The sequence below is a fragment of the Notamacropus eugenii genome, chromosome 5 (genome assembly GCF_028372415.1).
Source record: "Notamacropus eugenii isolate mMacEug1 chromosome 5, mMacEug1.pri_v2, whole genome shotgun sequence".
NCBI lineage: Eukaryota > Metazoa > Chordata > Mammalia > Diprotodontia > Macropodidae > Notamacropus > Notamacropus eugenii.
The window spans coordinates 227,375,656-227,389,826 of record NC_092876.1 but is presented as its reverse complement, the minus strand read 5'-3'; the positions used below and the strand labels follow the sequence as shown (position 1 = coordinate 227,389,826).

Genomic DNA, 14,171 nt, shown 5'->3' with positions numbered 1-14,171 from the left:
CAAACTCAACTTATCTCCAAGGTAACTCATTATCATTCCATCCAAATCCACTCAACCTCTGAATGTTAGTATTACTCTCAAAGGCATTGCCATCCATTCCATTTACCAAGATTGCAACCTTAGTATATTTCTTGATCCTAAGTTTCCTCTCACCTCACATATACAGTCAATTATCAGTTCTTATCCATTTCATTTCTTCTACATAAGCTGAAGAAAGGTAAAAAAATGATTAGGACTGAAAATAATTGATGAAGAGATTTTGATTTTGTTTATTCTTTGAATGTCAGGGCCCACTTTAAAATAAAATGTTTATAGTCCTAGATAGATAGATAGATAGATAGATAGATAGATAGATAGATAGATAGATAGATAGATAGATAGATATAGTACTTCAGCTTTTTGTCTTGGTAGATTTAGCAAATACACATGAGAGGAGATGGAGAGGTATCAACAAGTGTATTCTTTCTAGGAGTCTGGTAGTGAAATGGAGGAGATATAGAAGGTGAGAGCTTGAAGAGTTCCTAGAGTGGAGTGAGGATTTTTTAAAGTTGGAAGAGACAGGTATTTATATAGGTATCAGGAAGGAACCAGTATATAAGAAGGAAGAGGATCAAGGTTCAAGATGATCGTAGGGCAATCTTGCAGAAGAGACGGAAGTGGATAGCTATGAATAAGGGTATGCCTTCAGAAAAAGGACTACCTCTTTTTTCAGAAATAGGAGTAGATCAGAAGAGAAGGGGGTGGGGCAATATCAATGGGTTTTGAAATGTGGGGAGAAAGAGAAAAGATAACTCATGCAAAGGGCATTTTGTCAGTAAAATGTGAAGTATGAAGAAAGAATTGAGCTAGAAAGAGTATTCTGTAGCATGTGTGGGTTAATAAATGCCTAGCAACCATGCCCTTTACGGTTTGACTAAACTCAGTATCAGTTCCTTTTTCCCATTAAAGGTAGCAGGACCACCTAAGAAAAAAATGTACCTGGAGTGTGCACTTAGCTTTGTAAAGGAAGATAAAATTATAGTTTATAATTGGAAGGGACCTTTGAGGCCAAGTCTAATACTCTTATTGAAAGAATAAGAGGCCCAGAGAGATTAAATTATTTGTCTAGGTTCTGCTAGTAATTATCTGAGGTGGGGTTTGAACTCAAGTCTTCCTGATTCCAAGGCAAGTCTCCTATCACTGCACCTGACCTGGCAACTGAGGCCCTGGTCCTGAGAAAGATTTTTATGGGTTATGATTCTTCTTCTATGAATATGTTTCTTGAATGTTCAAAATTCTTAAATACTACACTGAACACATATATAGTGTATATAATATGTGTGCTTGTGTGCATGTATGTGCATGTGTGCATGTGTGTGTGGGGGTGTGTATACACGTGTGTGTGTGTTCCCCTGAAGAGAGGGAGCAGTGTTGCCTTCACTGAATTCATTTTGTCTGTACTTCAACCTGCAGTACACAGTAGAAGTAATTACTGTATTTTCTTTCAGAACACAAGAGATACATTTATAATTTAAGCTCCTTGTTTTTAATTCCCCATTTAGTTACTGATCCTGTCTGTGGCTTTGTTGAGCTCATTTAGTTCAGAGAACTTTGCAGCAATCCAAGTGAGTCCTGAATCCAATAATCTCCAGCTTGCAACGGAAAGGATTCAAAAAGGAATACATTATGTGAAACAAAGTTTACTTGACCTCATTGCAAAAGTGTTTTCTAAGAAGCAGATGATTTCAAATGATATCAAAAGAGAGGAACATCTAAATATGGAGAAGAATAATGTCACATCCAACTATATAGTTAATGACATGAATGAAAATTTCCAGAATTATAAAGATAGTATCCAAAGCACTGGAATCAGTTTGGAACAATATTCCAAGAACAAAAGTGATTCTCCCTCACTTATTCCTAACCCTAGTTTCTTAGGACCAGCAGCAATTGCTTTTGGAGAATCTTATTTTAAAGATGTCTATGACAAAGAATTTAGGAATGAAATGGACACTGAAAGCAGCAAAGAGGTAAGAAACCTTACATGCAGTGTTTTTATATTCTTATCATTTGTTATAGAAGCAACATGGTTGAGAATCTTAAAGGATAAAGGCTCTTTTATAATAGAGAATTTCATGGAGTACAGCCTCTATGATAATATTCACACTATTAATATTCATCAAATGAAAATGTATATGATGCATTAATGGCCCACAGCTATGATTTCCTCAGTTGGAAGGAACACTTCAAGAAGTGCAGAGTGACAACAGCATAGCAGCTAATATCTTTAGAGAATTGGTTGGGTCACTGATATGTTAAATGGCTTGTCCTGGGTTATATAACCAGTGTATATAATGGTAGAATTTGCACTCATCACAAAGGTTGCCTCTATCTTCTGCTGCCCTTCAATGGAACTCTGACAAGATATTATAAATTCAGTGATTCTGATGTATTATATCAATGATGTGTAATATAATCCATCATGCCTACTCACTAGCATATGACTCTCTCCCTGTTCCCTCTTCTTTTTGGGTAGGATAGAGTGAATAGCACATATGGTAGGAGTAAATATATAAGTCTCTGACAAACTCATAAAGGGGTAGATTGGGCACACTTGCCTAGCATAAGGAGGGAATCAAGTGGAGCAGAAGTAGTGATGAATAAGGATAGGCATGGTTGTATCAGAAACAAGCCTCATGATGGAAGCAGGGGATGAGTTGTCTTCAGTGAGACATATTAGCACACATGTGCCTGAAAGAAGTCAAATAATGTGGATGAATTTCCTGTAGAATTAATGTAATAATGGTGTTAGAAGGAACCTCAGAGGGAATTTATTTCAAGCAGTATCTGTTTTGGAATTCCCTCACAATATCCTCCCAATGTGGTCATATAGTGTTGATGTGAAGATTGCTAGTTAAAAGGAGACCACCATGTCCCAAGGCAGCCTGGTCCTCTCTCTCTCCTGGTTTACATCAAAACAGAATTCCTTACACCAAACCAAAACCTACTCACTCTTTAGTTTCTATCCATGGTTCCTTGTTCTGCCCTCTGGGACCATCTAGGACAAGTTGAATCCCTCTTCCACATAAGAATCTGTCAGCACCTAAAGATAACTATAGTCTCTTCATTTTTTTTTAGTCATTCAACTGATCTTTGTGTGTGTGTGTATGTGTGTGTGTGTGTGTGTGTGTGTGTGTGTGTAGATATAGATATAGCTAGACAGACAGACAGATAGATAGCTAGATGGATGTATAGATAACACAGCACTCACAATATGGTCTGATGAGCGCAGAGTACAATAGGGCTATGACCACTCATTTCCCATATAAATTCTATTCCAGGAGCAGACTAAGACTATCTGCTTTTTTGGCCACCATCACATTGTTTACTCATTCTTCTGAAATCCTCCAAGACTTGTCGGTGGAATTCTTTTCTAGACACAATTTGCTCTCTTGTATCTGTTTTGTTGTTGGTGTAATGGCAAATTTAGGGTTTTATATTTATTCTTTCATATATTCAACCTATTACTCTAGTCTACAAAATTAATTTTAGATATTGCCTTTCATTTGACATGTTGGCAGTTCTTCCTAGTTTCATAAGTATTTTGATTACAAAAATGCCTTTATCCAAGTTACTAAAAAAAATGGTAACGACTAAGGGCAAATACGTAGGCACTCATGCTAGAGACTTCCTTCCAAATTCTATTGAACCATTAATGCCTTTTCTTCTGATGTGATCATTCACAGAGTTCCAAATCCAGCTACCTATACTATCATCTAGCACAAATATTTCTGTCTTGTCCAAAAAGAGAAATTTAAGTAACCTGAATCTAAGGAATTCCCCCATCTCTCTAATGGAAAATTATTTCCTCTTATTCCATTTTCATTGATTTAGTTTGTGGAAGGGTTCTTTTCAATATCATGTGACTTAAATTGTCTGTTTTATCTTTTGTCATCTCTTTGTGTCACTGGTTTGGTTAGCCATTCTCCCCTTATCTATAGTTGTAAAGTAACTAAGCTCACTTTGTTTTGCCAGCATCAAACCACACTGTCTACCATGAAGACGACTTCTATTCACTTTTTCTTCAAACTCTGCTGATTGCTTTGATCTGGAGTTTACTTTTTGTCACCTTTGCTCCTCAGTTCAGCACTCATCTTTAACCAGCTCTTGTCTATATGACCAACCTGACACTTCTTAGCCCTATTCTTTAATGGAAATTGTAAGGTCAAGCAAAATAGGATCTTTTGCTGTTTTTGTTTTAGTATAGTCAAGAAGTATAATGCCTTTATTTGAATGTAATTAAAGAAGATCTTCCTCACCCATTGATGGACCTGCCCTTTGAGGGAAGTTTGATTAGGGGAGTTGTTTTGTAGGAAAGTCCCAAGAACCTTTTGTTTTCTTTTCTTATTGAGGCACTGGGTCAGAGGGTCATGTTCTCTGGCTCTGAAAAGTGTATAAATACTCTGAGGATGAGGTTTTACTTTGGGGGATTACTTACTGGAAATGTTTGCTTGGCCAGAGACCCTGTGAAGTTCCTAAGGAGCCCCCCACTCCCCACCCCCGCCCCACCTTAACTTTGAAAACCCAGATGTTGGTGCTTTCCTCTGTGGGAAACAGAAGAAGAAGTTCTGTTTCCAGGTCAAAACTCTCAGTGGTGATAGTTAATCAGAGTTGTGAACTTGCAGAGTCAGGTCAAGAAGGTCAGAAACTGGTAAGAGAGAGCAGGGGTTAAGTGCTCACAAAGGTCATTAGCCCCTAAGGGAACTGAATAAAATTTGGTGGGGCCACCTAAAATTCCAGCTGTGCTTGCTTAATGACATACAGTGGGCGTGTCAAAAGATTGTGACCTGAAGGAGAATGGACCAATAAGTCCTCTGATGGGAGGAGCTGTCCTGCACTAGCTTTATAAAAATGACCTCACTTCTGAATCTTGCTCTCTCTACTCCCCTTTTTGAAGAAGAATGGAGTTCACCTTGGGCAAGGCATTCAATTCTTCTGAACCCTATTTTAACAAATTTGCCTTGATACTTTTCAGTGTTAGCATGTCTCTAACACCTCTCTGATCCAAGAGCTTATGATAGCAGGCCCCCCTGTCTATGTTCAAGTGCTTACTGATACGGAAACTTTCTAACTCAGTTCAGAAAACTACATTATGTAAAACACTTAATCTGTGGCAAGTCTTGTTACTTGCTGTGTTCCACAAACAAAGCAAAGATGAATAGGGCCCTTATGATTTTTTTTCTTCCTGATTTCCTGTTTTGGATTTTTTTCCTTCCAACTTTTGGGTAGGAACTCTTCATCCTTTCTATTTAAAACGTAGCATGATTTATTTGAGCACCTAGTCCATAGATACCCCTTGCTTTAGAAATTAGCAAATCTAGATGAATTGATGCTGGTGTGTTGGCAATCATGAGAAATAGAGGTCTTAAGAGGGACTTTGGAATGTCTACCTACCATTCCTCTCAGATGATTCTTGAAATATCCTTCCAGTTTCAACTCCATAGGCCATTCCTAGTTCTAGCCCTAACTTTTCTGAGGGCAGGTCTGGGACTCATTCCCTTTGCCTTCTCTTAGCCTGTATTTCTAGGTAAGGTTTAGATTCTCTGTAGGGATTCATTCCTGGCAAAGCTATTTCTCCTGTGCATTTGTTCATTTCTTAATTATGTAATAGTTATTTGAATGCCTATTTCATACCTCCTTATGTATTATAAAGTTTCTGAAAACAGATAGTATGTCTTATGTGCCCTTGCATCTTCTTCAGCCAGTAAAAGAATAACTTGAACATAGTAAGTAGTTGGTAAATTTATGTTTAATGGAATTGAGTTAGTGTCAAGAAGATTATTCTATGTGAAGCTCAGGATTTCATCATATGTGTGTCTCCCACAAAGCCAAATTCCAGGCATATTTTGGTTAAATTCTAAAAAAAAATCATAGCACATGAGCCTTCGCTAATATTTCTGCCATGAGATTGAATACTAGTTCAAAGAAATAAATTAATTAAACAGTATAGCAAAATAAGCAACAAAGACAATCTCTCCATTTATGTGGATGTTCTCTCTCCCACTGGTGCCTGTAGCATCGGTGGGAATAGAAATATTTATGGCCAGCTAACAAAGGTGGGAGAGGCTATCACTTCCTGTCCTATTTCCAGTTTCCATTTGGAACCTTTCTTCACCTTCATCACTACAAGTAAATAGAGACTTCAGGTTTAAATTAAGTCTATCTTTTGAATTTTTGTTATTCTCCCTAAACTGTAACTCCTTGAACTCATCCCACTATTTGATTCAATGTTTGAAAATTTATTTTGGCTTTTTTTGCATATCCCATCATGGTTCATGGTCTATATGAATTATGACCTTGGAGCAAGATACAAAAAAGACTAGGTAGAACTGATGATAATTCCATACTATCATCAAATCCAATGCACAGGTGTGGGTGGAAAGAAAAATCACATGTGAATACACCTGTAAGGTTGGTTTTATTTTAACCATAATATGTAGTTTTGTAGTTTTATGCCATAATTCCATTACTGATATTTAGCATATATTACTTTTAATATGAAATGACACTGAAATAAACTTAGGTCGATCAAAAGATTAAAACTTCCTTTTTCTTGGGGGATGGGTGTGGTTTTTAGAACCTCAGAACAACTAGCTCTTCTGAAGACAGCATGGTTCCCATCCTTGCCTCTGGGGAAGGAGAACAAGCAGTGGACAAACCTCTGAAATCAGATGAACCAGGAGCCTGTTTTACATATGGTAAGTGGAACACAGATTCTCACAAGTACCATTTTATATTATTGTTTTGAATTTCTTATCAATTAATAACAATAAAATGTGTAATTCTTTATTTTAAAGCATTCATTCTATTCCAATACCATGGGTGTATAAGTTACATCACTTACAGTCATAAACATAAACAAGAAATATTTTTTAAATGAAAAGATTAAGGAAATAGAGAAGAAAATGTAATGGTTTACCATCAGAAACAACTGAACTGAAAAACAGGGCAAGAATAGATAATCTACGAAACATCAAACTACTTAAATATCATAACAAAAGATGCCTGGATATGATATTTCAAGAAATCATGAGTGAAAACTGCCTAGACTTTTTAGAATAAGAAGTCAAAGTGAAAATAGAATCTACTAATCACTTCCTGAAATAAACGGCAAAACGAAAACATCCAGGAACACCAAAACCAAAATGCAGAGGTCTTTTTGATATCATATGACAGACACTTTCTTGTATAGCTCTTCCATGTTTCCTACTTGCCTATATTTTTCTTCAATATGAACTCTTTAATAATCCCTTATCCCCTTAGACTTCTGTTCATAAAGATTCAAAAATTTTATGTGGTTTAGTCTTATTATTTTATTACCCTTCTTCTGTCTTGCTTCCTTATTTCATAGAAATTCATAGATTTTATTACAACACATCTCTTTAAATATATCCAAATACTGACAGGATTCTATCATATTTATGTTATTACATACATTCTGTGCATATATATACTGGGGAATTGGAGAGCAGAAAAAGAAGTGTTATAATTACAACATATTACATACATATCATTACTTACAGTAGTTCAATATTCCCATTCTGTAGTTCATGGCAGAGTGCCACTTATATTTAAAATGAACTGGCACAACTTCCCAATTTATATTCAGGATCCAGCCAAGAACAGCACTGATATATCTTGATGTAACTTGTATCATACAAAAATCCAGTACTCAGTTTACTTTATAGAAGATACACTATAGAAAATTATCGTGTTCTTATTAAGAGAAAGTAAATTTAAAGCAAATGAATTGTGAAGGGTTTCAAAATTCCCAAAAAGTTGGATAAAAATGTGTCATATTTGCCAGTGTGGATAAATGATTTGTTTTTAGTGACCAACTGTCATCCTCCCCATGAGAAATACAAATTTCTTATTGGAATTCCTTAAAATTTCACGTAATTTCCCAATAACATTCAATGTTGCTAGCTTTTCCTTAAAATCAGGCTAGGTATTTGAGCATTCCAATACCAGTAAAAGAAAGAGATACTTCTCAAGTGATTCATGTGGTCATTGTTTACAAACTTTAATCTCAAATGAAAATTTACTTTTCTCATTTAGGGGATGTGTATTGTTTTTCCTTCTCTTGATTATGAAAGACATGACTATGCTTTTCTATCTCTATATGAATGAAAACAGTGCAAATTATGAAAAATCTTTTTTTTTTCAAATAAGAAATTATCTTCTGCTCTGGTAGTTATATGAAACATATGTGTCTTACACATGATTTTTGTTTTAGCTTCATGCTAAATAGTTATTAATGCTAAAATATATTTTTTCTTTCTCATTTCCTTTCCTTCCTTCCTTTCCTCCCTCCTCTCCTTTTCCTTCCTTTCTCAATCTCTCTCTTATCTATGTCTCTCCCTCTTGTCTGCTATACTTTGGCAGTCCCTCTGAGTAAATAGCTATGGATATGATGTTTTTCTGAAGCTAATTTTTCCTGTTTCTGTTTTTCTTGCTCTGCATGATTTTTCCCTGAACATTTTGAACACAAAAGTTCCCTTCTTCTTTCCCTTCCTCCTCCTTTCCACATTGACTTTATTTTTAAAACCCTCATTTATTCAGTGATATAAGGTTAACAACACAATATTTTCACAATAACTCTGTGAAGAAGGTGGTATAAAACCATAGAACCCTATTATCTCAGAGTTGGGAGGGACATCAATGATCATCTAGTCCCACCCGTATCTGACTAATAATCCTCTCTTTAGTATAATTGGGGAGTGGTCAGCTACTCATTTCCTGAATACCTTCAGTGATATGGTACTGACCCCCTGAAGAAGACCAGTCCACTTTTGGATAGTCCTAATTTTTCTAAGTGTCAACATGATGAACACATTATGGTCGGAATCTAAACAAAATGAGTATAACCAAAACAGACTTTCACAACTCACCCCTTTCACCTAGTCATTTGTGACATCCACTGTTGGATCTCATTTATGTGTTTTAATGTAGAGTCACCCTGGCAGATATTTCTAGAGATAGACATTCACTACACATGGTTACATTCAAATTCTAACAGGGTTCTAGAGGTTACCCTGCTCAAGCGAAATGCACTTCCTCTACTCATGATTTAACTCAGCACCAATCCATTGTTTCTGTCTATAATCTCTCACAATAATAGATGTTTTTATCTTCAACAAACTATTTACTTAGCCATAAGACAAAATAAATAATGACATCATAGATACTACTACATTAAAACAAATACATAAATGACAAAATACACCGACAAATCAGATCCTAAACTCCCATGAATGCACTCAATATCTATTGGTGAAAAATTGGTCCACTCAAGCAGAAATTTTTCAGGGAAGCACCTGAGGGCAAAAAAATTCATCTTAGGATAACTTGTAAGTCCTGACTATAAACTTCAGTGCTTAATACAGTTGGGAAAATCTGTGTGACACATGACTGCTTCTCTGCTCATTGTTTGGCTAACCAGTCTTCAGATAAGGAAATTAGCTTCTCTTCTTGACTTGCATATAGTATTTAAGAAATCTTTCACTTAACCGTTGCTGATTAAAGTGAACTTAGAAAATGTTAGATCAATGTGAATTACATTTCTCCTTTAGCTAAAAAATGAAAAGCCCATCTAACTGGCTATCTTTGAGACTTGCAAACTAAGCTAACCAGTTATTGATTCATCTGGATGTTGCATTGTCCAATCAGATGGAGATGACAACTACACATATCAACACAATAATCTGTCTCCTCAGGCTACCAAAGTAGCTGCTAAGCCCCATCTCCTTTTCCTTCATGAGCCAGTGGTAGAAGGTTAGAGCAATGAGGCCCAATGGGAAGTGTCACCATTATGTATTTCTACATGGAGCTGAAGAATATCCTACAGAAATGAGCTGGCCTTTTCTTTTTTTAAAGATCATGCATGGGCTGCTACTTAAGGCCAGGTCTCAAGGTAAACTTGTTGCTGAGGTCTTTTCCTAAAGCTTCTGTAGGACAGAGACATTTCCACACTCTGCTTGGCCCAGGGCGTTTCTCCTCTTTTCTCATGTTTTTGGAATGCTCTGAGGCTACCGTGTATTAAGCTTTTCTTAAGACTGTTCCCAATTAGGTGGCACAGTATATAGAATGCCAGGTCTAGAGTTAGGAAGACTTATCATCCTGAATTCAAATCTGGCCTTACACACTTACTATGTGAGCCCAGGTAAATCCCTTAATCATTTTTGCCTCAGTTTCCTCATCTGTAAAATGAGCTGGAGAAGGAAATGGCAAACCACTCCAGTATCTTTGCCAAGGAAATCTCAAATGAGGTCACAAAGTCAGATACAACTGAAACAACTCAACAACAACAAAAACTGTTCCCTTACTGAGAGGCTTTAAAGCTTCTCCCTTTCTGGACTTGTCTTGGAGCTCCTCACCTCTTACTATAGTACTTTCCACTTACGTGTCACAGAAAGCTCTTCTTCCTTGTTCCTCACCTCACATCATTCAAATGCCTTCTGACATTACTATGTCTTTTATCTCTGTCTAAAGCAATGATGTGGCCTTTCTTGCTAAAATAAACGCTTCTCTATTCCATTTTTTTAACCAACAAATTGCTCCTTCTATTATCCCCACTTTTTCACTAATCTTCAATCATTCCATGTCTGCCTCCTTCCTGTATACAATCATGTTCATATCTCTTCCTCCTCAAAAACAAGCTCACTTTATCTATCCATCCCCACTAGCTATCACATCTTTATTTTTTTGGCTTAACTCCTTGAAGAATTCATCACCACTTTCTTTTCTTTCACTTTCTTCTTAATTCTTTACAGTTTGGCTTCCAACCTTATTCTTCAACTGAGGTTGTTCTTTCCATACTTATGCTCTCTTAATTGCCAAATCTGTTGACCTTTTTTCCGTCTTAATTCTTCTTGATTTCTGAAGCCTTTGATACTACCAATAACATTCATCTTCTTGATAATATCTTCACTTTAGGTTTTGGTGAAATTCTCTCCTACTTCTCTTTCTGTCTGTCTAACCACTCCTCTATTTTTTTTGTATATCTTCATCTAAGCCATGCCCACCAACCATGGTTGTCTGCCACGGTTCTGTCTTAGACCTTCTTCTCTTCTCTTTCTTCTTTTATTTCATCTGGCGATCTCATCAGCTCCAAGGTTTTAATTAGGGATATATCCATACATATATGTACATATATGTATATACATATACACGTGTATGCATATGCATACATACATATATGACTTTCAGGCCTACTTGTCTAGTTCTAACCTTTGTCCTCAACTTCCAATCTTGTGTCTCCAACTGCCATTTAGACATCATATCTTATACTCAATATGTCCAAAACTGAACTCATTATTTTTCCCCAAAAACCCTCACCTCTTTCTGACTTTCCTACTACTGTGAAGGGTACCACCATCATCCTAATAACCTCAACTGACAGTCTAAGTGTCATCTGCCCAAAATGGTCAGTTGTCATATCCTATCTTCCTATTTACTTAAATCTCTCATATATACCACCTTCTCTCTTCTGGCATATCTACCACATTAGTTGAAATCCTCTTTACTGCACACTTGAACAGGCAGTAGTCTGCTCATTGATCTGCCTCAAATCTCTCCACCATTCTAATCCATCCTTCATTTAGCTCTCAAATCAATTTTCCTAAAGTGCAAATGTGACCATGTCACCTTCTTTTTAAATAAACTCCAATAGCTCCCTATTTCCCCCAGGACCAAATATAAAATATTCTGTTTAGTTTTTAAAGCCATTCATAATGTAACCCCTTCCTACCTTTCCATTCTTCTTACAACTGACTCCCTTCCAAGTATGTTCTGAACTCTGTTTTTTTCTCTTCCAGGAACTTTTGTATTAATCCTACTAGAGAGAACAGATGAAAATTTGACAAATAACTACTGAGATTAAATTTGGGGCCTAAAAAGAATTATTTAATCCATCATCTGATGTTTTGTTTTTCATTACAATGTTATTTTTAATAGGTTGTATTAGGAGGTTCCCTTACTGTGAAGCCAATGTGAAATCTAAGAAAGGAAAGATTTGGTGGAACCTTAGGAAAACCTGCTATCGGACGGTTAAACATGGGTGCTTTGAGATTTCCATAGTTCTCATCATCTTTCTCAGCTGTGCTGCTTTGGTAAGTGAAATAGTGTGCAAGGATGACACTGATGGGAACATTTGTTCTAAAATTATTTTCTCACTCTCTCATATCCCTCCTATCATATCATACTTCCTGGTAGGGGAAGACATAAAACAATAATTTATTGTGTCTGTTATGTGCCAGTCATTATGCTAAGTGCTTTACAAATATTAACTCACTTGATCCTTATATCCACCCTGGAAGTAGGTGCTATTATTATCACCATTTGACATCTAAGGAAACTGAGGCAGATAGAAGCTAAGTGACTTGACTGACGGTCATGCATCTAATAAACATCTAAAGTCAGATTTGAACTCAGATCTTGCTGACTAGCTGACTTCAGGCACAATGTTCTGGCTGCTGTTCTACCTAACAGAGGACCTCACCCCCTTCTTTGTGAAAATAAGCAAAGCTATACACTATGTTTCCTCTTTTTACTGAGTACCTCAAATTTTTCCTTGTCTTTTATTTTTCTCCTTTATGCGAATGTCTGAAAAAAATCCCCTTGTCAAAGGCAACCTCTCTACTTATGTATTTGACACATTCTCATCTGGCAGCTCATTCCTCTTTCTGTCTCCCATATTGTTTCATCCCCTGGCCTGTGTCATTGAGGCAGTGAGATGGCACAATGGATAGAGCCACGAATGCCTGCATTCAAATCTCACTTCCATCACTTGCTAACAGTTTGACTCTGGATAACTCACTGAACCTCTGTCTACCTCCATTCCCTCATCTATGAAATGAGGGTAATTACAGTATTTATATCCAGGATTACTGTAAGGATCAAATTAAGTAAAGCACTTAGCCCAGTGTCTGGCATACAGTCAATGTTTGATGAATGCTTGTTTCTCATCTTCTTTTCCTTCCTTCCTTCCTCTGCTACTGACAAACATAACTATTGTGTGTTGAAGTAAAATTAGTTGGATAGTATTTTGGAGATTCATGTATGCTAATTCTGACTGAGCCTCTGGTAAGTAAAGGCATAAAGTTGTAACTAAGTGCTTAGAGTCTTGGTTGTGTCTCTGAAGCCAGTGCCGAGTGAAGAAACTTATATGGATGATTGAACCTACAATTTTAGCCTCCTTTCCAACATTTCTTTAACCAGAAATCATTTCCTTTCCCCCTCTCATTATAAATTACAAATTGTACTTGTATTAATCATTTGCCTTATTTGTACACAGATCTTTGAAGATATATACATTGAAAAGAGAAAAACTATCAAAATTATTCTAGAATATGGCGACATGATCTTCACTTATATCTTCATTTTAGAGATGCTTCTAAAATGGATGGCATATGGATATAAAACATATTTCAGTAATGTCTGGTGCTGGCTAGAATTCTTGGTTGTTAATGTAAGTACACTTAATCAGATTTTAAAAGACTATTCATCTGTTTCAAATATTCAAATCAATAAGGATTTATTAATAATTTACTATATTAAGAACTAAAATTTTGGCAGCTATGTAGAGACTGCTATTCAGTCACAGAGAGACTTAAGACAAGAAGACTAATTAGAAGTTTATTGCAGTACTCTTGGATAAAGGCTTCTTCACGGGGCCTCAACTGGGGTTTATGGTCACATGAAGAGAAAGAAGGGAAATATACAAGATATGTTTTGGAGGTTAAAGAAAATATTTGGCAGCTAATTGGATATGTTGGATAAGGCTATGGTTTCAGAACTGGATCATTGGAGCAATGTCTTTTTCATTTTGTGGAGGGGTTTTAAATGATAATTATGAAATATTTATCTTTGTTTCCACATAGGTCTCTTTAGTTAGTTTGGTAGCCAATTATCTAGGATACTCAACACTTGCTACTCTGAAGTCTCTTCGGATGCTAAGAATCTTATGTGTATATGAAGAAGTAAGGGTAAGAAACAAAATTTTCTACATTAATCTATCCATGAAACCAAAGTAATATGCACCATGTGGAAGGTAAGACTTTCTACAAATGCCAAAATATATATCATTCTGTAGTCTCAAAACTGACAGTTTGCAATTCCATTGCATAAATTCA

The 14,171-nt window shown here is 36.2% G+C and overlaps 1 protein-coding gene across 1 annotated transcript in view; it reads left to right on the top strand.

Moving 5' to 3' along the window:
* The window catches only part of LOC140505813 (sodium channel protein type 9 subunit alpha-like), a 146,665-nt gene that overhangs the window by 107,428 nt on the left and 25,066 nt on the right, over nt 1-14,171 (top strand). Inside the window, 5 exon segments of the mRNA XM_072612198.1 lie at nt 1,542-2,009; nt 6,617-6,737; nt 11,995-12,149; nt 13,334-13,507; nt 13,920-14,024. Of these exon segments, the coding sequence (XP_072468299.1) occupies nt 1,542-2,009; nt 6,617-6,737; nt 11,995-12,149; nt 13,334-13,507; nt 13,920-14,024 (1,023 nt within the window).